General features: G+C 39.5%; 1 protein-coding gene across 1 annotated transcript; it reads left to right on the top strand.

Moving 5' to 3' along the window:
* Positions 1–2549: 2549 nt before the first annotated feature.
* Positions 2550–3676, top strand: LOC109405124 (peritrophin-1). Its single transcript, XM_019678125.3, has 2 exons — positions 2550–2688; positions 2748–3676. Exons 1-2 carry the CDS (start codon positions 2682–2684, stop codon positions 3590–3592), a joined length of 852 nt encoding a protein of 283 aa, XP_019533670.2. The 5' UTR covers positions 2550–2681; the 3' UTR covers positions 3593–3676.
* The last annotated feature ends 22269 nt before the right edge of the window (positions 3677–25945 follow it).

The raw sequence follows: 25945 nt of genomic DNA, 5'->3' as shown, positions 1-25945 counted from the left end.
TTTGAGAACCATCGTAAAACCTTGTGCAACTTTTTTGGTTTTATGCCAGTACTAAGAAACTGTCTTAGTCTATTCTAATCTAATCTAATCTAATCTCACACTAACGCAGCCATTACTTGAATGCATCCTGGAAAATGAAGACTTTTCAAGTCTATCATTTTTCTTGTCTAACGGCCAGGCCAACTGCCCAGCATGTACCGCAGAGAAGATTTCAAGGGATAGAAAGGTTTCAACATAGTCAATATTTGAAAACATTCTACACCTTGAAATCGAGGGGAAAGATGGAAGCGTGGACCTCCCGTACCAAACGCTTCCAGATAACGATATAGATATTGAAACATATTCGCATGTATTATTATGATGATGTATACTGTGATTTGCTAAAAAATATTGATAAGTGCGCCAGGAATGGTGGTAAGATTCTTCACTGAAAAGAGAATAAAGGATTAAGTAGTAAATACTGAACAAGGCATAAGTGATACGCTCGTTACAGTTACTATATTTTAAAACATGATATTATTATACAATAAAATTACCTGAATCCTCCTGAAACAAAAAGGTTTATTAGAAGTTAAAAACAAAACATAAATTAAAACATAACATTTACAAAAATACATAAAATTTTAATCTGGTATGCTACCACTTTAGGCAGTAAAATAGCAAAATTAAAATTTGATGCAATGTAGTAGATCTTACACCGTAACACACCGTTCTAAGGTGATCTACCCACGTTACGGGATCTAAGAAACTGTCTTAGTCTATTGGATTAAAATTGTTAAATGGGTGATGGGGTTAATTGGGGATGATGTGGGCTTTGTAGCCGAGCGGTTAGCGGCGTCAGTCGTTTAGGTGTCTCGTAAGCCTCGGGGTGTGGGTTTGATTCCTGCTCCAGTCGGGGAAAACTTTAAACACTTTAAAATCAAGTTTACATGAAAAGTCTAAAAAAAATCTTTTTTTTTTTAATTTTTTTTTCAATCTCAGATTTTTTTTAAATACTTTTGTTTTTTTTCTTAGTAGGGTATTGGTTCCCTTATGGGCAGCATGTGGCTCCCATTTTCATTCTACAAAAACGAAGGATTGCAGCGCTGTTTTTTTTTTTCTTTTTTTTTGTATTTTTGTTAGAAGTGAGTGCCCATGAAAACAAAAAGAACGGAATCAATCGGTGCCGTAATCGCTTGTTTTTGAACAGGATGAATATGGGAGCGTAAAATTACTGATGGTACACGTACCCTACCAGTAAGCATTCTTGAAGGGTTTAGGTGCTCATCGGTAAAATTAAAGCTGTGAAACATTTCAATTTTCAAAAAAAAAAACAGCTAGATATTCTACCAGGACATTTTTTTTAAACAACAAGTTTACATGAAAATTCTAAAAAAAAATGTTCAACTTTTTTTCTATCTCAAATGTTTATGTCCTTTTCTAAGTACCAGTAAGCATTCTTGAAGTGTATTGCCTTTTTTAATCTTGCATTTATTTTGGCCATAGATACTTTTTTGTGCTGGTAAAATTACGATTTTTTTTTTTAAATTTTTATCAAAATTTCCAAATAAAAAAACAAATGTACTTATTTTAAATTCAACTAAGAAAAACATATCTGTAAATACTAAATAGTAGATGCTAATCATATGCAAAATTTCTGGAGAAAATTCTTGTCTGAATGCTGTGATATTATGCTTAATATTATGTTTCCTGGTGTTCTGATTACACTATATGTAAGTTCCATTCAAATGTTTTGCGATAACTAACAACGAACTATGATTCATACATTAGCAAATTGGAACGCTTCATCGACTAGATTGAATTACCCAGACAATGGAACTGTCGACTGTTAACCAACTTCACGTCGTACGACAATTCAAGTTCCCCTTCATTGGAACTTTTACAAATCCTCCCCCAGCAACACATCCGGCATCCGGTTTAACATTTTAAAATGATCGGGCGTCCGTAATTGGAAGGCTTCCCATATTCAAAAATAACTCCCGTCGATTCCCGCATCGATAATAATAGTCTGAGCAGAGCATCGCAGTGGCCGTCCCCGTCACCGGTCAGGTTCATTTCCAATCCACCTTGTTCGGAAATCGATACTTGAAATAAGACACAATTTCCTGTGTCCACCTGTGTGTCCGCCCGCCTATCCAAGGAACTACACCCCCGTCCCCAAACCTCGAAGACGCTCCTCCGCCACGCGATAGGGTAGGGTGGAATCAATTATCAAATTTCACATGCCTCAACGCTTCATTGCACACAGGAAAGGTGAGCTGGCCTCTCGCTGCTGGGTGGTGTGGTTCCCTACATGTGTCGGCGTCTTCGATTCTGGTGGGACTTTTGAGAGGGGCCACTTGTAGGTATTAAACTGAAGTGTGATATCGGTACGATTCGTTTGTCGGTGGGTCGTCTGTTGTCGTCTTCTTGTTGAGGCTTATTTGCGTTTCAATTTACTTTCTTGTCAAATGGGACGGGGTTGATGCCGAGGTGCAGTTTTTGGCGAGGTGTTCAAATGGTTGTCCAAATGAAGGGACGGAACGAATATTATTGGCTCCGATTTGCACTAAAAGATAATTCAAGTGCATTACATGATAAACCACTTAATAGTTTCAAGTTCAATAGTTGCAATGTGGTATATAAGCTCAACTCATTTCCCTACAAATCATTCCACAATTTAGTTTTTCTTCTCCTTCAAAATGTTGAGTAAGTACCATTCAGTCATTTGCTCATGATACAGCATCACATATCGAACTTCTCCACAGCGCTCATCGTTGTACTCAGTTTGGTCACTGGAAGCCTGTCTTCCGTTCTGTGCCCAACCAAGGTCGACCCGGCAAAGACTGTCCACCTACCACATCCAACCAGCTGCTCCAAATTCCTCACATGTGTAGGAAACCATCCGGTAGAACAGGACTGCCCCGCCGGATTGCACTGGAATGTGGGAAACTCATTCTGCGACTACCCCCGAGCCTCTGGATGTTCCCGCGGTGAAGATTCGGACCAACTGGACAACAGGCCATACAATTCCACCGCCGTTGCCAACAGTATCTGCCTTCCGCAGTCGAGCCGATGTCCGCTGAATTCCAATCCTTCGCAGGATGTCATCTTCCTGAAGCATCGTGACTGCCGGAAGTTCTACGCGTGTGTTTCCACCCAACAGGTTGAGCTGTCCTGCCCACCGGAGTTGTACTGGAATGCTCGGGCCTGCGTGTGTGACTACGAAGTGGAAGCGGAGTGCGAAGGAATGAACAGATTGATGGAGGATGTACCGGAAGAAGTTGATGGAAAGCCGGAGGATGCGGAAGCTCAAGTACCTGAACAAGAACCAGCTCAAGAACAAGATCAGGAACCTGAGTCGGAACCAGCTGAGGAAAACGAGCAAAGCGCTGACTTCGCATCAGAAGTGAGAGTTCGTCGAGCTGCCGATGCAAGTAGCTCCAGCAGCAACGGCTCTGACACAAGTGGATCAAGTGGAAGTGGATCAAGCGGATCGAGTGGCACAAGTGGTTCCGGTTCCAGTGGATCCACGTCACAGTCGGGAGCTGATATTCGTGCCGTTTCTTCAATAGCCATGCTTGCGTTTACGGCGGCCATGAGCGTTCTGTAAGGGAAGTTGCATTCATTTTCCGGGATTTTAGAAAATTGGTGATGGATAATATGATTCGGACGAAAATATATTAATCAAGGAATACCACTTTTTTTTGTTTAGTAGATATGAATAAAACAAACTTCTTAACTCTTGAAGTATGAGAAGATGTTAGAAGTATTTCCCAAGATCCAAACCAAGGGTCGTAACGTCGGATGAAATAGTATCAATCCGCTTATAATTTAACCGGACCGAATAGCCAACCATAGAGGGATAACTCTACCAATCCGTTGGTCGTTTCCACAATCAACTTTCCCAAGAACTTATCTAAGAATCTTTTCCTTAAGATATAGATAAGTCTCAAGAGCCTTCAAAAGGCGTTACAAAAGGGCTTCAGGGGTGCTTTAATGCATTTCAGAACTTCAAGAGGTTTTTAGGGGCGTTTAATACCATTTCAGGGGCATTTCAATGGGTTTTTTGATGAGTTTCAGGGGGATTCTGGGGAATTTTGAAGGCGTTCTAAGAGGTTTGAGGAGCATTTCAAATTGATTAAGGGGTTATCGAGGTTTCATGGATGTTTCGAGGCAGGTCGATTCATGGGGGTTTCAGAACCACCCAAGGGGTTACAGGGGTATTTCAAATGGATAACGGAGGTTCCAATGGGATTTTGAATGGGCGCTACTGAAAGTTTCTAAGGGCTACGCACCTAAGACCTTTTGGAACCCCGGGGCCCCATGTAACGCTTCTCAACCCACTGAAAACCCTCTGAAACTTACTGAAATGTCTCTGAAATTCCCCTACACCCTCTCGGACCCCTCGGACGCACCTGTAACGCCTCAAACACCCGTCGGAAATTCACTGAAACTCTCCGAGAACTGATGGGACTTTTCAACGCAATATCGGCTTTCGGGTTTCCGGTTATATTAAAAGGCACTTGAAACCCCTTAAAACGCTCTAGAACGCTTTGGAACTCCCGGCACTCTCTTAAATTCTCTGGAACACCCTTGAAACGCTCCTGGGATTTCCTAGTACCCTTGAGATCCCATAAATGCCCTGAAGTCTCCTGAAATGCTGTTGAGCATCGATGGAGCCAGCTTTTTCTTTCCTCTTACTCATTCTCCTGTAACAGAGACAGACAGAGACAGAGCGAGATGAAAGAGGATGTAAGCTGCCTCCTCTTCCATCTTTCTCATTTTCGTGTATGTTTAGGAGAGTGAGCAAGAAAAAAGAAAATGCTGGCTCCGCTAATGCTGCTAAGACCCACTGGAACTCCCTGAAGCTCCTGAGAGAACAATGAGATCCCCTCAATCGTCATTGGAACCTCCTTAGGCCCTTTGAAACTCCCTTGAGATCTCCTAGTACCCTGCTGAAGCCTCTTGGGATCCTTTAAAATGTCCTTACAACCTCCCTTTGCTCTTCCCTATTAACGTCCTTTAGTCGCCATTGCCATAGTTACCGTCATTATTACGTTATCTAATGCACAATGTTGGTTCTGAGTAGCTCTCCCTCTTTTTATGCAGGCATCAAAAAGATGCATAAATTAGAAGATGCATAACAAAATAATCATAAAATCGGTATTACAGGAAAAATATGAAAAGATCACAGGAAGAGAAAGGGATGTCCAAAAATAAAAATTATACAAATTAATAACCAAAATTCGCGAAATCGTGAATTAAAAAGAATCTGCTTCTTAACCCTTTGGAGCCGGAGGGTTCATATATGACCCCAACATATAAACGGCTGTATAAATGGGATTATTTGTATTTGGGACTTCATTGATAACCTAGAACATCCTGAACATCATGAAATTTGAAAAAAAAAAAACAAAATAATTGACACCCCAGTTGTTCTAATAGCTGAACTTGGATGTGGGTTACATTTATATGTACCGCAATCCGGGGTAACATTGATCAGAATTTTCGATCTTTCTTGAATGGTTCCCTTGTTAACGCAAATGTTGTAAGTTTTATATTTTTAAAACAAGTACTGGCACTCTGATTATGTGTAAAGCAACTCGAAGAAGTGTTGTAAAACTTTTAAACATGTTTAAATAGACTTTTTAATCTAATTTTTGATTTTGTTGATTTGGGGTTACATTGATCATATCAGTGATCAATGTTTGTTTGTGTTGGAAATACACTTACTTACTAAATTCGGGGTCGCTGATTTCGAATATGTTGTCCAAATTCTTACAAGTTATGTACTTTTTGAGTTATTTCAAGATTAAAATTCTCCAAACCGCGAAAAACGCCTAAAATTAGGCAATAGCTTAAGGAACTGATAGCCTACTTTTAATAAATCGTGTATTTTACTGGAAAAAAGAATTTTCATAAAAGTTCCATTCATTAAATCCAGCTCTAGGATATCATATTGAAGCAATACAGTGGTTTTGAACCTCATATTGTATCTAGTATTCACGCCAAGCATGAAAGTTTGACAATGTATCTCATTGCGTTACGAAACACAGTTATGCAAAAATCGATTTATGACAATGTTTATGAAATTCAATTTTCAAGAATTACATGTCATTTAATAGCTAAATAATAGCAGATTACTATATACCATTCTATAGCAGAAACTGATTCAATGTAAAATGCTTGTTTGAGCAATTCATGAGGTCGGTCAAGCCGATCAATGTTACCCCGCTGATCAATGATACCCCGTTTTACGGTATTGATTTAGCCACCATCAAGAATATCAAAACGTATTTTATATTCTGGGATGTTCTAAGTGTTCCAAACTGTCCTATAGTGAAGCCCTTCAAATCTACAAGAATAATTTTATGTATTTTCGCCACAAATAATAGCATTTCATAACCAACTGGGATCCGTGAAACTCTTGACATCTACAATGTCATTTGCAGACACTAAAGGGGTATTCTAGGTCAGCCAAACTACCTTGGAGTTCAGAACATCAGGTCTACACTCGTAACAGTAGCCATATCAGTTATACTGAGTAACGTTGCATAATCAACTGCAGTTACTAGAGCAACCTGAAGTCTACTAGCTTGTTATAAACCTTTGGGACATTCAGGGTGGTTCAAACTGTTGAATAATGAAGTCCTTCAAATCTATAAAAAAAACTTTATGTGTTTTCGCCATAAATAATAGTATTGCATAATCTGCTGCGATCCGTGAGGCTTTTGGAATCTCAAATGTCATTTAGAGACACTTCAGGGATATTCCAGGTCAGCCAAACTACCTTGGAGTTCAGGACTTGTAACAACAGCCATATCTGCTATACTGAGTAACGTTGCATATCTATCCGTGGTTACTGAATAAATCTGAAGTCTACTTTTTAATAATATATCTTTGGGACATTCAGGTTCGTCTAAACTGTTCTATAGTGAAGTCCTCCAAATCAACAAGAAAAACTTTTTGTTCATTCATTCATTTATTTAGTATTACATCAAATTCAAGATAAAACTGAATCAACAATATTTCTCCATAATACACGGTTCGTGGCTGCCGCTCTCCATCCTCGGTCGCGCCCAATGCTCGCCAAGTCACGTTCCACCTGGTCCGCCCATCGTGCTCTCTGCGCTCCACGCCTTCTTGTGCCAACCGGATCAGTTGCAAACACCAGCTTTGCAGGGTTGTTGTCCGGCATTCTTGCAACATGCCCTGCCCACCGTATCCTTCCGGCTTTGGCCACCTTCTGGATGCTGGGTTCACCGTAAAGTGCAGCGAGCTCGTGGTTCATTCTTCTCCGCCACACACCGTTCTCCTGCACACCGCCGAAGATCGTCCTTAGCACGCGTCGCTCGAAAACTCCGAGTGCTTGCAGGTCCTCCTCGAGCATGGTCCATGTCTCGTGCCCGTAGAGGATTACCGGTCTTATTAGCGTTTTGTACATGGTGCATTTGGTGCGTGGGTGAATCTTTTTCGACCGCAGTTTCTTCTGGAGCCCGTAGTAGGCCCGACTTCCGCTGATGATGCGCCTTCGAATTTCACGGCTCACGTTGTTGTCAGCCGTCAGTAAGGATCCAAGGTAGACGAATTCCTCCACCACCTCGAAAGTATCCCCGTCTATCGTAACATTACTACCCAGACGGATCCGGTCGTTTTCGGTTCCGCCTACCAGCATGTACTTTGTTTTTGAGGCATTCACCACCAGTCCGACCTTTGCTGCTTCGCGTTTCAGGCGGGTGTACAGCTCTGCCACCGTTCCAAATGTTCTTGCAATAATGTCCATGTCGTCCGCAAAGCACACAAATTGACCGGATTTTGTGAAAATCGTTCCTCGGCTGTTGAGCCCGGCTCGTCGCATCACACCTTCCAGAGCGATGTTGAAGAGTAGGCATGAGAGTCCATCACCTTGTCTCAGTCCCCGGCGAGATTCAAATGAACTGGATAGTTCACCCGAAACCCTTACGCAGTTTTGCACACCGTCCATCGTTGCTTTAATCAGTCTAGTCAGCTTCCCAGGAAAGCCGTTTTCGTCCATGATTCTCCATAGCTCTGCGCGGTCGATACTGTCGTATGCCGCTTTGAAGTCGATGAACAAGTGATGCGTTGGGACCTGGTATTCACGGCATTTCTGGAGGATTTGCCGTACGGTAAAGATCAAAAACTTTTTGTATTTTCACCATAAATAATAGCATAGCATAGTCTGCCGAGATCCGCCAAGCTCTTGAAATCTCAAATGTTATTTAGATACACTATGGGAATGTACATGGTCAGCCAAACTATCTTTGAGTTCAGAACTTCAGGTCTACTCTCATAACATGAGCTGTATCTGACATACTGAGTAACGTTTCATATTCAATCGTGGTGACTGGACCAACCTAAGTCTACTATATATTATTATGAACCTTTTGGGATATTGAGAGTCGTCCACATTATCCTGAAGTTTTGCTCTTGATATTAACTACTAAGGGACGATTCAAATATGACGTCCATCATTTTTCGGGAATTTTAGACCCCCTCCCCCCTAAACTATGGACGTCATTTTTGAATGAACTTTAAACTGTAATCTGTAAACCCCCTTGTATAACATGAGTCATTTCAAGATTGTTTTGAGATATGCCAGATCAACAACACTACTCCGGAGACCATAGCTTCAGGTCTACACTAGGGTCTACACTTGTGATAATATCTTTTGCCACTATGTTAAGTAGTGTTACATAATCCACTGTACTTACCAAAGTAATTAGAGAAACAATAAGCGTTGTTGTATGTTTTTGGGACATTATGGGCTTACTTACTGTTATGAAGCTTATTTGACAAAAACTAACCACTGTATCTTTCAGAATACTTACTGGATATGATAGATTACAAATTGTGGCTTTGTATAATGAAAGAAATAACCGTTACACCCATAGACTTTAGGATCTAAACTCAAAAACAGATTGGATGACCTACCCAAGCAACTAAAAGTTCGTATTCCACTTGACGTTCGAACTCAGAAGTTCAAGTGTGGTTCAATTCCGGTTTAGTTGATCTTAATTTTCCAAAAAGTTACTCATGTATTTTTTATGAACTTGGAAGTTTATATACAAATTTTTGACTTCTCTTCAAAACTACATTAAAGTCGGAAAGAGGTAAAGAAAAAACTTACTTTGAACTTTAGGGCAGAGTTCAATCAAAATTTAACCGAACTCATGTTAAACTTTTGCGTGCCTCTAAAGCTCTAATAAAGTTCAGTGGGACATATTCTATCAACTTGAAAACTTCCGTTTCGAACTTGTTTTGTTCTTTTTTTTCAACTCAAATGTCAAAGTTCAGATAAATATTAACTTCCGTAAAGATTCGACTGGAAGATTCTTTCGATTTTTAATGGCTCTCACAGTCTAGGAGATCAAAACGGATAGTTTTGTTCTGCCCGCCGTTTCAGCACTTTGTATTTGGCCTCTTTTAAGGGTGGAACTGTCTACCGTTCATCGTTAATTTCTGTTGCTGTTTTACACATGTGGAGCTTCTTGTACATGGTTTTTAACAAATATAAACAATTGGTAAAAAGGGGCACAAACTATTCTTAACGACCTGCACTACACTGTTCATCGAGACGTTGTTCAAGTTCCTTTTAAACTTCTTTCGAACTTTCGACTTCAAATAGTATTACAAGTTCAGAGAAAGTTCACAAGCGAACCTGATTGAGTCATTGAGTAAAATCCTTTGGTGCTTTACAAAACAAACATGCAGTAGTGGTTAAGTGCCGGCTTCCAACGAGGAGAACCCGAGTTCAAGTCTCAGTAAGTATAAAACATCATAAATGTATTGCAAGGCATTAGTTAATTTGGATTTCACCTATACTAACGTCTCTTAATAATAAATGACTTTTGAGGGCTAAGCGCTTTTTTCATCTTATCGAAGTTTAATTTAAGCTGAATAGCGTTCGTTTTAGCGGCATAAGCATTGGCGGAGCCAGCATTTTCTTTTTTCTGACTCACTCTCCTAAACATACACCGGAAAGAGAGGGATAGAAGGGGGCAGCTTGCCTCCTCTTTCATCCCGCTCTTTCTCGTGTATGTTTAGGAGAGTGAGTAAGAAAAAAGAAAAAGCAGGCTCCGCCAATGGGCATAAGTATACTTTTCGTGCACTCAAGTTCGGTTAAATACTTAAAAAGTTTGCTGTATAGAACGCTATTCATCTTCCTTCGAAGCCCAAACAAGCTGTTTTAACCGAAATTTTGGTTCCTTGGGTAGGATGTCCCGACTGATCTGATACTGTCTATCGATCTTTCAGAAGACCAACTGGATATGATAGATTTTTAATGAAACTCAACGTACATATGTACAGATGGAAATATTATTAGTAAAATTGCGAAAAAATCCACAGCTCAGGTGAGATTTGAACTCACGACCCTTATACGCTAGACAAGTGCTTTTCCAACTAAGCTACCGAGCCAATTAATGACACGGCATTTTGGTTGGTACAAGGTAATTCCAATCTCATCGATCATGCTTCATCTTTCCCTTAAATTTCACCGCAAATATATCCATCTCTTATGTACACATGCATGAAGAGCGATGCGATTTATTTACTGTTGAAACTGTTTGCCTAACTTTCAGCTTCGAGCTTCTACCTCTTCTGTAGTAATCTGTCGTATATGAAAGAGTGCGAACGACACGTTGGTCGCCTACCAGGTTTCAATTGTTCTTCCTCACCACAGTCGGTGATGAAGAGACGCCTGAAAGTTAGGCAAACAGTTTCAACAGTAAATAAATCGCATCGCTCTTCATGCATGTGTACATAAGAGATGGATATATTTGCGGTGAAATTTAAGGGAAAGATGAAGCATGATCGATGAGATTGGAATTACCTTGTACCAACCAAAATGCCGTGTCATTAATTGGCTCGGTAGCTTAGTTGGAAAAGCACTTGTCTAGCGTATAAGGGTCGTGAGTTCAAATCTCACCTGAGCTGTGGATTTTTTCGCAATTTTACTAATAATATTTCCATCTGTACATATGTACGTTGAGTTTCATTAAAAATCATTAATTGACCACACGGATTGGTATACCGAAGACTTTGCCCTTAAGTGGATATGATAGATTACAAATCGTAGCTTTGCTTAATGAAAGAAGTTATGGTTACACCCGTAGACTTTAGGATCTAAATTCATGAATAGTTTGGATGACCTCTAGGATATACCGTGTTTATGCTATTGACCACCAAAATTACAGAGAAACGTAGAAAAAACTCTATAAAAACTCTCGGAAAAATTCCGGTTTCAAAGAGTTAACATGCTTAAATCGATTTTGAATGACAAAACACTATACTAAGATGAAAATCAAATATTTGGTAATTAGAGGGTTAATCATTCTGGTAGTTTTTCCTGAAGTTCACTCAAATATTTTCTTAAAAATCCCTCCGGAAATGTTCCCATGGAGCTCGTCAAGTAATAAAAATAGGAGTTTCCCCTGAAAATTCATCTAAAACAGTTCTGTCAATTTATTTGACAGCAAATGCAAGATAATTTCTTCTGAAATTTATTCGAGAATTCCTTTAGAATTTTTGTAAAGGAATTCTTCGGATTTTTTTAAGTTTCCCCGAGCAATTTACTTTAAAGTTTGTTCACCAGTTTTTAAGGACATTCTGGAAATTTCGCAAGGAATACCTCTAATAAGTTTTTTAAGAGATTTTTCGATAATTTTTCCAAAATTTTCATTGGTAGATTCTTCTGATTTGTCTAGAAATTACCTTAGAAATTCAATAAAACTCTCCCAATTTACGGATAAAGAGAGTTCGACTGTTACGATCTATAGAGCTACTTCGGCACTGCAGTCTTGGGGAATTAAAACGATAGTTTTAGATTTTTCCCAACGTTTCGACTCGTATTAGAGTCTTCTTATCCCCTGAAGAAGACTCTAATACGAGTCGAAACGTTGGGAAAAATCTAAAACTATCGTTTTAATTCCCCAAGACTGCTCTCCCAATTTATTTGCGAAATTCTTCGACAATTTCTTTTGGAATTTAGAAATTTAGAAAAATCATCGACATAAACGTCATCATTGAAAATTGGCAAGCAGTTTTCTTGTTCGAAACTGAATTGTTTGCATAGAGTACGTATTATCTGTACGCAATGCAGAAGTATTTCGTGGTTTTGTGCGTCGAATGGCTCGAATGCTACAGAACTGGATAGAATAAGTAAGCTTTGGCCGATTTTCATACAAAATGTTCAAGATCGGAGCGTAACTTTTCAAAATATCGCAAAAGGCCCGTTCTGAGAAAATTCGCAATTTTTATTTCGAAATATTTTGAAAACGAGCTGTTGTTGGTCAGAAATTTAATCTGACAAGTTATGTGTTTTGATGAACTAAATATCTTTGCAAAATGACTTATTTCTCAATATATTTAACATTTCAGAATTATGTCAAAATCAAATTGTGACTTTTTTTTCACAAAATGGATTTACGATAACTTTAAGAATTTTGCATGTTTTAGTATAATTTACAAATTAGATTTCAGGTTGTGAACAGTGACCAGTTAAAATTTGAAGCCAATAGGTGCTTTTGGAGCTGAGATACACAGCTCCGAACATAAGCATTTTGTAAGAATAATTAAGATCTCTAGCATTTCCTTCAGAAAGTCGTCCGCAGTATTACATGGAAATCCTTCTATATTTTTTTTCGTGGAGTTATTTTTTAAGAATTCATACAGTGATTCCTTTTGAAGATGGTCATTAGGTTAAAACTCCTTTTCAAAACCTTCCTTAGTTTCCTTCCCAAAACCTTCCTTAGTTTACTTCCAAAATTACTCTCTATTTTTTTTAGAAAATTCTTCAAGAATCCTATTCTGGAAGTTTTCTACATTTTTTTTGTGAAAATTATATTCTTACAGTGGCGTTCCTCCAGAAAATTCGGCAGGAATTCCTCCAGAGACCTTAACGTTATTATCTTTAGTGATTCATGCACGAATTTCTTAAGTATTCAGGATTTCCCTGAGTGTTTTCCCTGAAATATTCTAGGCATTTCCTCTAAGGGTTACTCTTGGAATTTCTCCACGGATTCTTTGAGGAATTAATTTCGAAATATTTCCTAGGCGTTTCAACAGGAATTCCTTTAGATATATTTAGAGAGTTTTCTCTAGGGATCTTCACAGGAGCTTATCTAGACGTGTCACCAGGAATTCCTTCTAGAATATGTCAACAGAACGCACCAAGAATAGTTTCAAAAAAATCTCCAAGAATTTTATCATCTGGAAGTACTATCAAGGGTTTCTTGACAAGCGTCCTATTTTTTTCAGAAAGTTTTTCAGTAATTCCACCTGGAATTCCTCCATGAATTTCCCTGGGACTACCTCTAGGGATTCATTCAAAATATTTCTTGGATTTTTCAAATGGATTTTATTAGAAATTTCTTCAGAAATTCCTTCACTGATGTTTGAACAGTTTTGACTCGGATTCCTTTTGACATACCTTCAATAAAACCTCCAGTGACTTTTTCAGAATTGTAGGAGTTTCAGATTTTTTCTTCGGATAGATTTCCGAAATCTACTTCTTAGAAAATTCTACATTATTTCTATTCAGGAAGTTTTCCACGGTTTTTTTGTGAACGTTATATTCTTTCATATTTTTTCCAGTGGGGTTCATCTAGAAAGTCAAGCAAGAAGTACTCTGAGAATGAATGAGAAGTAATTACTCATCAGATTTTTACATTGTTATTTTTAGTGATTCATGCAGGCATTTCTCAAGGAATTCCTGCAGGTGTTCATATAGAAACTCTTCATGATTTTCTCGGAAAAAAATTCCGGCATTTCATCTAAGGATAACTCTAAGAACTTCTCCACGGATTTTTTTATGGAAATAATTCAGAAACATTTCCCAGGCATTTTCTACTGGAGTTCTATTAGAAATATTGCAAGAGTTTTTCCTGGGGTATTTTCAAGAGCTTATCGAGATGTGTCTTCAGGGATTCGTTCTGAAATATGTCAACATAATGCTAAAGGAAGACTTTCAGGCAGTCCTCCAAGAATTTTATCTTTTCCAGGAATACCACCAAGGGTTTCTTGACGAGTTTCCAAATTTTTCTTCAGGAAGTTTTCCAGAATTTTATTCCAGGGATTTCACCAAGAATTTCCCTGGGTCTTGTTGATTTATTCTTCTAAAGATTCATTAAAGAGTACCAATGCGATTTTAGAAATGGATTCTATTGGATTTTTTTTCCAGAAATTTTTTCAGTGATTCTTTGAAATATTTTGACTAGGATTGCTTCTGAAGTTCCTTCAATTATATCTCCAGTGACTCTTTCACAGTTGTAGGAATTTCTTCAAAAATGTCTACAACTAGACATTTCTGTTTAGAAAGGGATTAAATCGAAAGTCCTTCCGTGGATTTTTCAGAAATTCCTTTAAAATTGCTTTCAAATTTAAACAGAGAATCTTTCGGCTATTTTCAAAGATTCTTCCAATAATTTCTTGAAAATGCCGGGGCTCGTGGCGCAATTGGTCACACGTTTGCTTCATAAGCAGATGGTCATGGGTTCAATCCCAGCCCCGGCAGTTTCGTCAGTTGCTCTTTCCACTTGATAGCAGCTGACACTGGCCCTCTTCTGAGCCCATGGCTCAAATGAACCCGGATACTTAGACATCGGCGAACGGCAACTCATAATGGACCCCCAATCGGACTGGAAAAAGAAACAATCAACAGCCACACATCCACATCCTCGTGCTCATCATTCTACCATGATAGGGTAGAAAGTGAAAGTAGCCCAACGGCAACCGGTTCGAAATAGTAGAATTAGAATAGAATACATTTAGGCGCCGTACAAAGTGTAAGTACAGCTTTCAATTGGAATCGCTCACGCAGCGCCCTAGTGGACTAAAGAGCTGTAAAGTAGGTTAAGTGATTGATGAATAAAAATAAAATTATTGAAAAATTCCTGCATAAATTCCTTCAATAATTCTTTTTCGAAATTCAGAGATATCCTCCAGAAATTCTTCCAGAGATTTTTCATAAGTTTTCTCGGAAATTGCACAAAAATACTGGAAGAATTTTTGAAAGCATTCCTTAATGAATTTTAAGGAAATCCCAGGAGGATTGTTTAAAGCAATTTCTAAAAAAAAGTCTTGGTGTTACCTTTGATTATTCCAAGAAGAAGTTCTTGAATACTTTCTGGAGAGATTCACGAACAAAAGTTCTAATTTCTGATGTAATCTTTGGAGGAGTTCGTGGATGAGTGCCCAGGAGAAAACCTTAAGAAGTTCCTCAAGATACCTTCTCAATTAATCAAGAGAAAATTCCTGAAAAAAACCGTAGAGGAATTTCTTGAAGAATCTTTTCAAAATGTCTGTAGAAATCCCTGCGCAAAATACAGACATAAGTACTGGTGATATACTTGAAGAAATCCCTCAATCCCTCTCTTCTTAGGGATCCCTGGAGGAATGTCTTAAAGGAATCCTTGAAAGACCTCCTAGAGATACCTCTGGAAGAATTGTTGGAAAAATTGCTTATACTACTTCCGAAGACATCAGTACACAATATCCCTGAAGAAGTATGAAAAGAGAACTTCAGACTCTAGTTTAATTTAAAAACACTTCACTAATACTTCACTTTTGCAAAAGAAAATAAAAAATGAATAACTCTTTTAAAGAAAACTAGAAAGGACGAGCAAATTCCTTTTAATTCTACTACTGTGCTTATCTTCGGACAGATAGGCCTATTTCGTCTGTGACTTACAGACTTCTTCAGTGTCAAGCTCGACTTCAGTGTCGAGCACTTGACACTGAAGAAGTTTGTAAGTCACAGACGAAATAGGCCTATCTGTCCGAAGATAAGCACAGTAGTAGAATTAAAAGGAATTTGCTCGTCCTTTCTAGTTTTCTTTAAAAGAGTTATTCATTTTTTATTTTCTTTTGCAAAAGTGAAGTATTAGTGAAGTGTTTTTAAATTAAACTAGAGTCTGAAGTAACAAGTTCTACTAAAAGCTCTAAAGTAATAGTAAAATGAAAAGAGAATCCTACAAAATGAAAAAAAAAACAATCTGGAGAAGTTCATTAGAGAATAAATGAAGAAGTTAAATAAAAAAATTTTTTGATGGAATACCTGGTAGAACTTTGGTCTCCAGTTAGCCTATTGGTTAAGGCATGTACACAAAAAATTGAGTAGCCGAAAATGCTGAAGTCAGATAGCTATAGTGTCTTCAGCAAATTTATTGGTCATCACACAAGAAACATATTTGCCGAAGACACCATAGTGATTTGACTTCAGCATTTTTGGCTACATAATTTTTTGTCTTGGTGCATTTTTATTGTCAAAATTCAACCTATCTGTAACTTTTGTATCAATAGTTATCACTGAACTTTTTCAATAGTTTTTGAAAATTGAAATGTTTTGTAGTTCGTCACAGAAAAATGAAAACAATCGGCTGAGACATAACTGAGATATGTCAATCCAAAGTTGACTAGTTTGTATGGGAAAACGGCTTTGGTGCATTTTTATTGTCCGATACTGTATATGCAACCCACTTTATTCAATTGCATAATCCCACGATCGAAAACAAACCACGGTCGTGTTCCTCACCGCCAAATCGAACCCGATGTGGGTATATGAAGCGTTGCCGAAGGGCATGTCCTGACAACGACAGGTCCTGAGAGCGCGCGCGGCATGGAACAGCCCCAATCCATGGACGTGAGTATGTAGGTAGGAAAACTTTCAAATTTGAACACGTACCAACTTGTACACAGGGAAAAATTTCTACTCAGTGGCTGAGTTGGTCTTACTCAGAAATCGAAAAATCCTTTGTTTTCTTACTCAGTTTCCGTCAAAAGTGGGACAACCCATTGCCAATGGGTTGTCCCACTTTTAGCCGAAACTGAGTAAGAAAACAAAGGATTTTTCGATTTATGAGTAAGGCCAACTCAGTCATTGAGTAGAAATTTTTCTCGGTGTAGCGAAACGTGTCTAAATGTAGTTTCGCAATTGCATTATGCAGTTTTTTTTTCGCAACCTTTTCCGTTGTTGCTGGCTGCCAGTCGATTCATGTTGCCATTGAAGTTCGCCCCACGCTCACTCTCGTGGTACCTATTGGTTTGCTGGCTGTACGTGTAGGTACGCTAGATATAGATTGGCAACTGCAGAAAAGGTATATGAGTTCGCCAAAACCAAAGCCAAATCCGTCTGTTTTGTAAAATTTTAACAAACTGCAGCCCTTCCCGTTCCCTTCCGGATTTTGAAGCTAGGGATGAGGAGGGGCAAAACCTTCAAGAAATCGAAACGAACAACTTGTTACCATGTAGCTGCATTCCCCCTGCTTTGGGTTGTTTGGACAAGGAAGGAAGGTACATATTAGCATTTTCGGTACGCCAAAGCGTGGGTGGGTTGACGTTACATGCAAACCAAACAACATCGCACCGCACCGACGAGGTAACTACTGCAACTCCAAGTCTGTAAGTGTAGTAGAACTACTACGGCATGCAAGAACAAAACAATCAATCAGCTTTTAGGTGGTCCTGGTTCGATGGGGAGCAGCAGCGGGAGGTATAAGTAATCGGATTCCGAACACATTTCTTAGCGCCGAATGCGGTCTTTGAAACAGTAAAAGGTATGATTTAGGTTCGGTGATGTTTGATACATATTGAAGAAAACAATAATATAAAGGTATCTGCAGCAAATATGGGAAGTTGATATTTGGATTGTGCGATATTTGCCAGAAAACCATTCGCCAGAACGTCATTGGCCAGAAAGACATTTGCCAGAAAATACCATTTCCCAGAAAACCGTTTGCCAGAACGAACCATTTCCCAGAAAACCATTTGCCAGAAAGTACCATTTCCCAGAAATTTTCCAAAGTTCTCAAACCAGAAGTGTTCCCAATCTAATGATAATTTAAAACCTTCTTATTGAAAATTTTTTTGGGATCGATTAGCCCACGATAAAGTTTGTAAAAATGTAAAATTTTATTTTTGTTCAGATTTATATGCGAAAGTTAAATAAATTATTGGAACTGATGAAAGAGCAAACAAGAAATGGTTTTAGAGTAACTTATATCTAACTAGAACTAGTAACTAAGAAAAGCCTATAGTTTGATGAAGGGCAAATCACTCTGAAACAAAAAATCGATGTGAACTCAAACCTTTCAAACTTCACAATACATTAAATCTTTTATGTTATTTAATTATTGTATTGCGTACAACAGCATATTTTTTCAATTAGAACATTTCCACAAATTTGTCTTGTGGACAAATTGATCATGATGTGGATCCAATTGATCAAATATTATTTTGACGGAATTTGATCAATACTCATCAAAGATTTTCATTTCTTCAACACATTGGATGTTCTTTCCAGCTTTTACTGACTTGGAATTTTTGGCTTTTCTTATTTTTTTCAAGATTTCCTTCTTTCAATTAAAAGTAATTTTTTAAGCTTATTTTTGATCACTTTAAATAATAATTTTTGTGCCAAACAGCAATTAATGATCACACACTTAAGTCAATCGAATACCATAAACAAAAACTTTTTGGAAGCAACGAGTAAAATACACAGAAATAATAACTTAAGTGACGATTTTACCTATACCACTGTCACTGTCACTGCCCGAAAGCCAGTACCCCCAATTTCACAAGCTTGGATGTACCATTGGGCGGAATATCACTTGATCAAATGCTATAAAAAGCTTGTTATTGAGGAAATTAATTCTAATAATTCCAGCACAGTTTTTTCCTTCTTTAAATCATCTGCTGTTCTTTCTAAATGAACTTCTTAGTTTATTTGCGCCATTTCTAACCAGTCAGTGTAGGTAAAAACTCAAATTCTCAAATCTCATGGTCGAGTTGTTTCACGTGCGATTCTTGACTCGCCAAACTCACCGCCGAAAAAATCATGCATGAGTTGACTCGTGATTTCACTCATTGCTTTATTTCTTGGTGTTCTTATTATTTACTTCGAAGTTTTTATGATTATATGATAGAACAAAAGCAAATCTAGCGTACAATAACATTGAATGCCGTTCAAATTGATTTGGATTCGTTCTACAAGCGAACGAGATTTCGGTGCTTGACTCGTGAGAGCGAAATTTTGCACTTGATTTTGCATGAAAATCTCGCGCGTGAGAAAATGATTCAGAATCGCGTGCGAGTTTGCTCACGCAGGAGCGGTTCATGAGTGTGCTTTGAGCGTGATTTTACCCAGAGCGTTCATGATTAACAAAAATTTTAATCATGATTAATCATTGATGATTAAAATTTCAATTTTGGTGATTATTGATTATGATTAATGATTAATTTGATTTTTAGGATGATTAAAGATTATGATTAATGGTTAAATTGGATTTATCTGTGATTATTGATTATGATTAGTGATTAAAAATGGCTCATTGATTAAAAATCATGATTAATCATGATTAATCAATCACAAAAAACTGGAAATGATTAAAATATATTTATTGTTAAACATGTTTTTGAAATTTCAAAAGTAAAAGGTAACTCTGTCCGGGAGATTTTTGTAAAAAGAATCATAAATTATATTATTTAGAACAGCGTTTGAACCAATTTAAATTGGATCATATATTTTGTATGATGAATCATTTTTGGTGATGAATGATTAATGATTGATTAATAATTTTTCTTATGATTATGATTACTGATTAACGATTAGATTGCAAAAACAGTGTGATTAAGATTAATGATTAATGATTAAATGAGATTTTTTTGTGATTATGATTAATGATTTTGATTAATCTTAATCATTAATCATTAATCATGATTAAATTTATGATTAATCATTAACGCTCTGATTTTACCAATACTGTTTCTAACCAACATATTCCTTATAACGGTGATTGTAACATGTGAGCTCAACATATTTGGGCTTATGGTATTATGGCTAATGGCGCTCCGGCTACTGCTATAGAATCTTAATATGAATGGTATTAGGGCATTCTTCTGAATGCCGTTGGGTCGAATGCCATTTGGTCGAAGTTTATTAGGTCAAAAAGTTATTTGCCGAAAAACCATGTTTTTTCGTTTGCTCCTTTTATGCAGTTAAAATAATTGTTGAAGTTGGAGCTACTTTATTTTACCCATTAATATTTCCTTCTTTTAAATATAGGAACAATAAACGGGCTTAAGATCTGTTAATTTTTGTCAATAATTAAACTATCCGCAATACCAATATTGCTCTATGGTTCAAACATAATCAACAATTTATGCCAAAAACTAGTCCTACAATGAAACTGGAAAGAACAGCCTGTGTTTAGAAGAAGGAAAAATTCACTATTAGAATTAGAGAGAACAGTTTCGTTGTAGAAAAATAGTTTTTTGCGCCGAAACCGTTGATGTTCAACTAGTGAATTTTGCCTTCTTTTAAACATAGGCTGTTCTTCTTAGTTAGTAAGACTAGATTTTGTCATTAATTGTTGATTGGGGTCAAACAATACGGTAATAATTGTTGAAGTATCAGCTAATTATTGGAAAACCGAACAAATTTAAGAAACCGTTCCGAATCCTGAATCCATAATTACTGAATTGCGATTCGTGATCATCATTCTACCCATTGACCATTCGGCCTAATGGACTTCGGTCAGCAGTATTTTCACCATACCAGATGTTTGTGGACCTATGCACTTATAGCCTAGTTACATCGAAGTCTCGCGCTTAGTATCATACAGGCGTATCTGCAATTATCGATTTCTCTTCATCGATTTTCTCTTTGCTCAACAACTACCGGTGAATCATTTCCAATTGTTTTCGTTATTCTAGCCCTAGTCATCCTTTATCGAAACAAACCAAGAGATCATCCTAGCAGTGAACATATTAAATTATTGTAAAATATTGAAACTGACGACATTTTGTATATTATGGACTGCAATATATCCATCAAATTCTCACAATCACATCTTTAGCTTCAATAAATTCTTAGAAAATGGAGAAAATTACTATTTGCACGAAAGTACCATTTGCCAGAATGTACCAATCCCCAGAATTTAATATGAAATATTAGATTCTGGGGATTGGTACATTCTGGCAAATGGTACTTTCGGGCAAAAAGTATTCTGGCAAATGGTACATTCTGGCAAATGGTTTTCTGGCGTTTGTCATTCTGGCGAATGGTTTTCTGGCTAACGGTTTTCTGGCAAATATCGCACAATCGATATTTGACTACTTACAGATTTTAGAATAACCATACTCTGTAGTCTTCGACGATACGATTTTCAAGCCAAGACGTGGCCGGCACCGGCACTGACAATATAAAGTTTTGACCTTCAAAATTGCACATTGAGGATGGAAAGCTACACCCAGGCCCCATCCTTTTGGTTCCCTGTGCAATGTTGACTGTTCTGGTCAGTAACGGAGTAGCAACTACGAATTGTACGGTTACTCATGCTCATGCTCATGCTCATGCTAACGATTTTTTATTCTGGTCAAAATGATTTAAAACGATGTAATAATACCCTTCTTCGTCTCACTATAAGTAGCCCTATAATCAGGAGTAATATTGGACAACATTCGGTACAGTGCCGCTATAGCTGTGGAGGCCCTTTCACAGGCGTGTTTAACAAGGTACCGAAGGTAAGCTTATCGTCGATCATCACCCCCGAAAATTCGACGGTGCGTTTGGAAGTGATAGTGCAATGGCCTACACTGATCACCGCTTGCTACTCCAACTTCCAATTGGTAACAACCGCTACTTTATACTTCAGTAAGACAGTTCCAGTTTCTTGGAGTTCATCCACTCCTCCACAACTGCGATCGAGTGGGCTAAAGTCAATTCCACTTCTTCGATCGATTCACCGTAGACCTCCAGCTTAATGTCGTTAGCAAAGACGATAGCCACTCCCGCTCTAACCTTAACACCTCATCGTACATAACATTCCACAACACCGGACCCAAGATGGAGCCATGCAGGACTCCTGTGGTTATGTGAAAGCACTTCCGACCCAGCTTTGTGACGTAAATTTGCGCTCGATTCTGGAAGTAACTTCCGAGAATCTTGTACAAGTACCCGGGTATCCCCAGACGCAAGAGCGCATCGGCAATAGCTGGCCAACTGACGCGTTCTTTACATCCAAAGCCACTACTGCACAGTAAATACTCTTACGCTGGAGCGCTATCTCAGCGATTTTTATAATCAACACCCTCAGTGTGCCTCAACATTCGTTTGAGGATGATCTTTTCGAGCACCTTCCCCGCCGTGTCGATCAAGCGTATTGATCTATAATAGACAAATATAGACTCTATATGCCCGCGGGTCTCCGAGTGGTTTCCCCGTCTTTGGAAATATAACCAGCCACTGCCTTTTCCATACTTCTGGGAAAACTCCCTCGTCCAGGCATTTCTGCATAGCAGACCAGTACGTCTCGGGAGCATCTGCAATAGCTACTTTTAGGGCCTGGTTCGGAACTCCGTCCGGACCTGGCGCCTCTATGATAAGGAACTTTGCTATCCCCGCAAATTCCTCTTCTCATTGCCAGCCCCAGTCCCTGGCTGTCCTACGATAAGAGGCCAAGGACTAGGATCATGGCGCGGAAAAAGCCCCTCTATGATCCCGTCCAACATTTCTAGAGATTGCTCTGTAGGAGCCATTACACCTCTCGCCTTGGCCATTACGAGGCATCACGATGGCATCTCGGTTAAACACTTGACGTTTGAAGTTTGATGCCAGCGGCATCCATAGGTGCTGCTATGAAAAAATCGTTTTTTGCCAATATATCAGTTAAATTTTGGTTGCCGAGCACTCGGCTGTGCGGATCTCGGCAAATGAATGAAAATTAGCCGAGCTCAACTAAGTGTGTAGGAAGTCGTGGCAGCTGTCCGTAATCGCTTGAGTCCACCGGTAAGCCGGTGGTCTCCTATTTGTAGGGTGGACTCGCCTAGGCATGGTCGCATCGCTCGTCACTGCTTAAATCAAGCAGGTTTCGCTCACGGTGGAGCGCCTCCCTAAATACCTCGTTATCGAAGTATGACGCCTTCCACCTACGAGGGCTTGGCCTTGGCCTAGTCGCCTCTTCCTCTACCCGCTGCCTATTGTTGTTGTATTCGATACTGTAGCGAACTGCCAGGTGATCACTCTGAGTGTAGCCGTCGTCTACCCCCCCAGTTCGAACTACTTGTATAGCCAGGACTACTAGAAGTAACGTCGATAATCGTTTCCGCACCGTTCCGAATAAAGGTACTCTTGATACCGACAATAACCCTCGAGTAGTCGCGTTTTCGGCCAGTGACACCAGGCAAACGCTATGCACCACAAGAGTGCTATTTTCATGGTTTGTGTGCTGAGTACACGACGCGGCCGCTCCAGGGTAATCCAGTGTCTCTAGCTGGATCTGACCCCACTTGGTTCATGCAACGGCTCTGCGTGAACTTCTCGATTGACCATCACGGAGGCGCAAAAGACAGAAGAAGACTCCGTTTACTTTGGTGACCACGAAGTCCTCATACGTAGGAGAAACCAACTCCAACTGCTCCATCCGCGACCCAATTGCCGTTGCCGACGGGTGCTCGGTGTGGATCCGCTATGATGGCGGTATCCGTCTCCCACTCAGAAACTTCCTAACAAAGCAATTGCTGGGCTGCGTCACATTGGCTTAGATTCAGCCTCTCGTTGAGTGCCTGTACAGCTTGCTCTTGTCAGGGCCTTTACAGTCCCATGACCTGTGTCCTGTTTTAGCGGACTTGTTAGCAGGGTCGTGCAATTTCGAAAGGAAAACATGACGTACGACGACTGCAGCAAATCGTTTCCCATGCGAACGGACTGCTGTGATGCTTCATCTCTCACCCAGCAACACACTCGTTCGTTGCTGCTACAGAAACAAGTGTGTATGAAACATGGGATGATACACTTGGATTTTCGTTTCATTTATGAGTCATTGAAATACTTCAACATGCTAAAAACACTATTTAAACCACATTTTTAAATAGTGGTGCACGCCAATAGAATGATAATTATGTTTTATGAAAGAGGATAACAAATTCGACCACTTAAATCCAATTAACCGGCGCCCGTAACCATTGAGAGACTAGCGCGCACCAGTGAGACACTAATGCTCTGACGGGTGAAGCACAAGCAATGCGACCGGGTGGGAGACTACCGAGTGCTACGATGAGTGGAAAAGTTTTTTTTAACGACCGAGTCATTAGAAAAATGTATGAAACACTTGAAGTGACTCATTCAAATGTTGCATAAAAGTGTATCATTGAAACGAAATTGTACGCCCCTGCTTGTTAGCGTTCACCAAAGGTAGTTGTACCAAGGCTACCTGTGTCCCTGCCGGGCCTTTCCGTAGCCGAACGGCTGTTACGGCCACCTGCACTTGCACTGTTGCCGCAGTGCACGCTAACTCACACCGACACAGCGGCTGTGTTGGTCGCTCTCAAATCGACCCTCTTTACATGCCGCACATTTTGTGTGTTGCATGGGTCGTACACATTCATGTGTTCGGGTGCATGAAGCCTTCCCATGTGCGGAAAACACACATTTTTGGAACGGCTGGAATATGGAATCCGATGCCATGTTTGTTTTTATTTTGGGGCAATTTAAAAATTCATGTCATTTTCATGATTTTCAGGGGTTTTTTCTATCGAGCAGCTGAAGCAGTTGGAAATGCGTCAAAAACATTTCCATTTCCATCGATGGAAAAAAAATCCGAAAATCCACCTCATGTTTACATGTGCCAAACTGTTTGGCCGCGGCTCGGGAGACGTTTGATTGTTCCGTTTCCACCGAGCCGCACAAAAATGAGTATGAGGCCGGGAACACATGGAATGTGTGTGGCGCGCACACATTTTAAACACATTCGGTCATTTGTGCATGTGTTGCAGCGCTCTGTGCGTTGCCAGCACAGCCGATGAGCGAGAAAAAAATAGCGTGTGCCGTGACGAACTCTTCCGCGATAGTAATCGCTTTTGGGTTCATAGTCGCTTCCGCGGTGAGAGCCCTTTATAACCTTGCCAAAACCTCTTCCGCTAGACACTTGTAGGAGGCGCCCTTGCATGTCGCGCATGAGCTCGGAGATCATTTCATATGTACGAATACGTCTAATGCTGCGTACGTCGGCAACAAGATACACGAGCTTAACATTGTTGCTAATTAACTTCAAGACTTCTCTAAGTATTTAAACTCTTCCGTGATGATGACCGCGATGCCCTTCTTACGCTTGGCACCTGCCCTCCTACCGTTGCTTGGCCTGGTATTCCTGCATTCCTGTTCTTCTATCTTTTTTCCCTCTTTTTTTTTCTTTACACTAGGGTCCAGAGGACATCTACCCCCTGACCCACTGAGGACCTATCAAAGGTTGCAACCCCCTGTTCCTTTCTATCCGTAACAGATCGACCTTTTCAAGTCTGATTTCTGGGACGCCTGATTGAGGAGCGACTTGCCGGCATTACTACCGACTCCTAGACTTGCGGGCGCCGTCTTGTAGCTCCTCACTTGACGGTTGCCTCACATGCTTCTGCAATTGCTGGTCATAAGCTATCACGTCCGCTGCACTCTTGGGGCTACCCGCCAAAGCGAAGGCCTCCACCTGGGTAGACTTAGATAACTTCAACTTCACGGGCTCTGTCGCTGCCACAGTTGCCATGAGTATCTCATGGCCCTGCTTGGCCACCATTATCGACTTACGAAGTCTCATGAGGGCATGCTTGAGGATCTTATGGTTGGTTTCGAGGACGCAAAATCAATGATTGGGCTGCGCAGCCTCATCTTTTGCAGAGAGCCCATCTCTAATTTTATTGATGGCCCTCATCAACCATGCTCCGTCGATAACCTCTCCTGATAAGATAGCCGGGCAAGAAATGGGCTTTTCTACGCTGGCACTACTCCTATATAACATTTTGATTGCAAACTAGCCTTGTAGAGGTTTTCAGAACCGTTATAAAATAGTATACCGTAAAACGGGGTATCATTGATAATGCGGGTAACTTTGATAGTGCGACAGGCATTGTATAGTTTATCTTATAACTATGATTCCTTTAACCAGTTAAGAAAAAGGCA

The sequence above is a fragment of the Aedes albopictus genome, chromosome 2 (assembly GCF_035046485.1).
Source record: "Aedes albopictus strain Foshan chromosome 2, AalbF5, whole genome shotgun sequence".
In the NCBI taxonomy this organism is placed as follows: Eukaryota; Metazoa; Arthropoda; class Insecta; order Diptera; family Culicidae; genus Aedes; species Aedes albopictus.
Note: the sequence above shows the minus strand (reverse complement) of the source record. Positions and strands in the feature narration are given on the sequence as shown.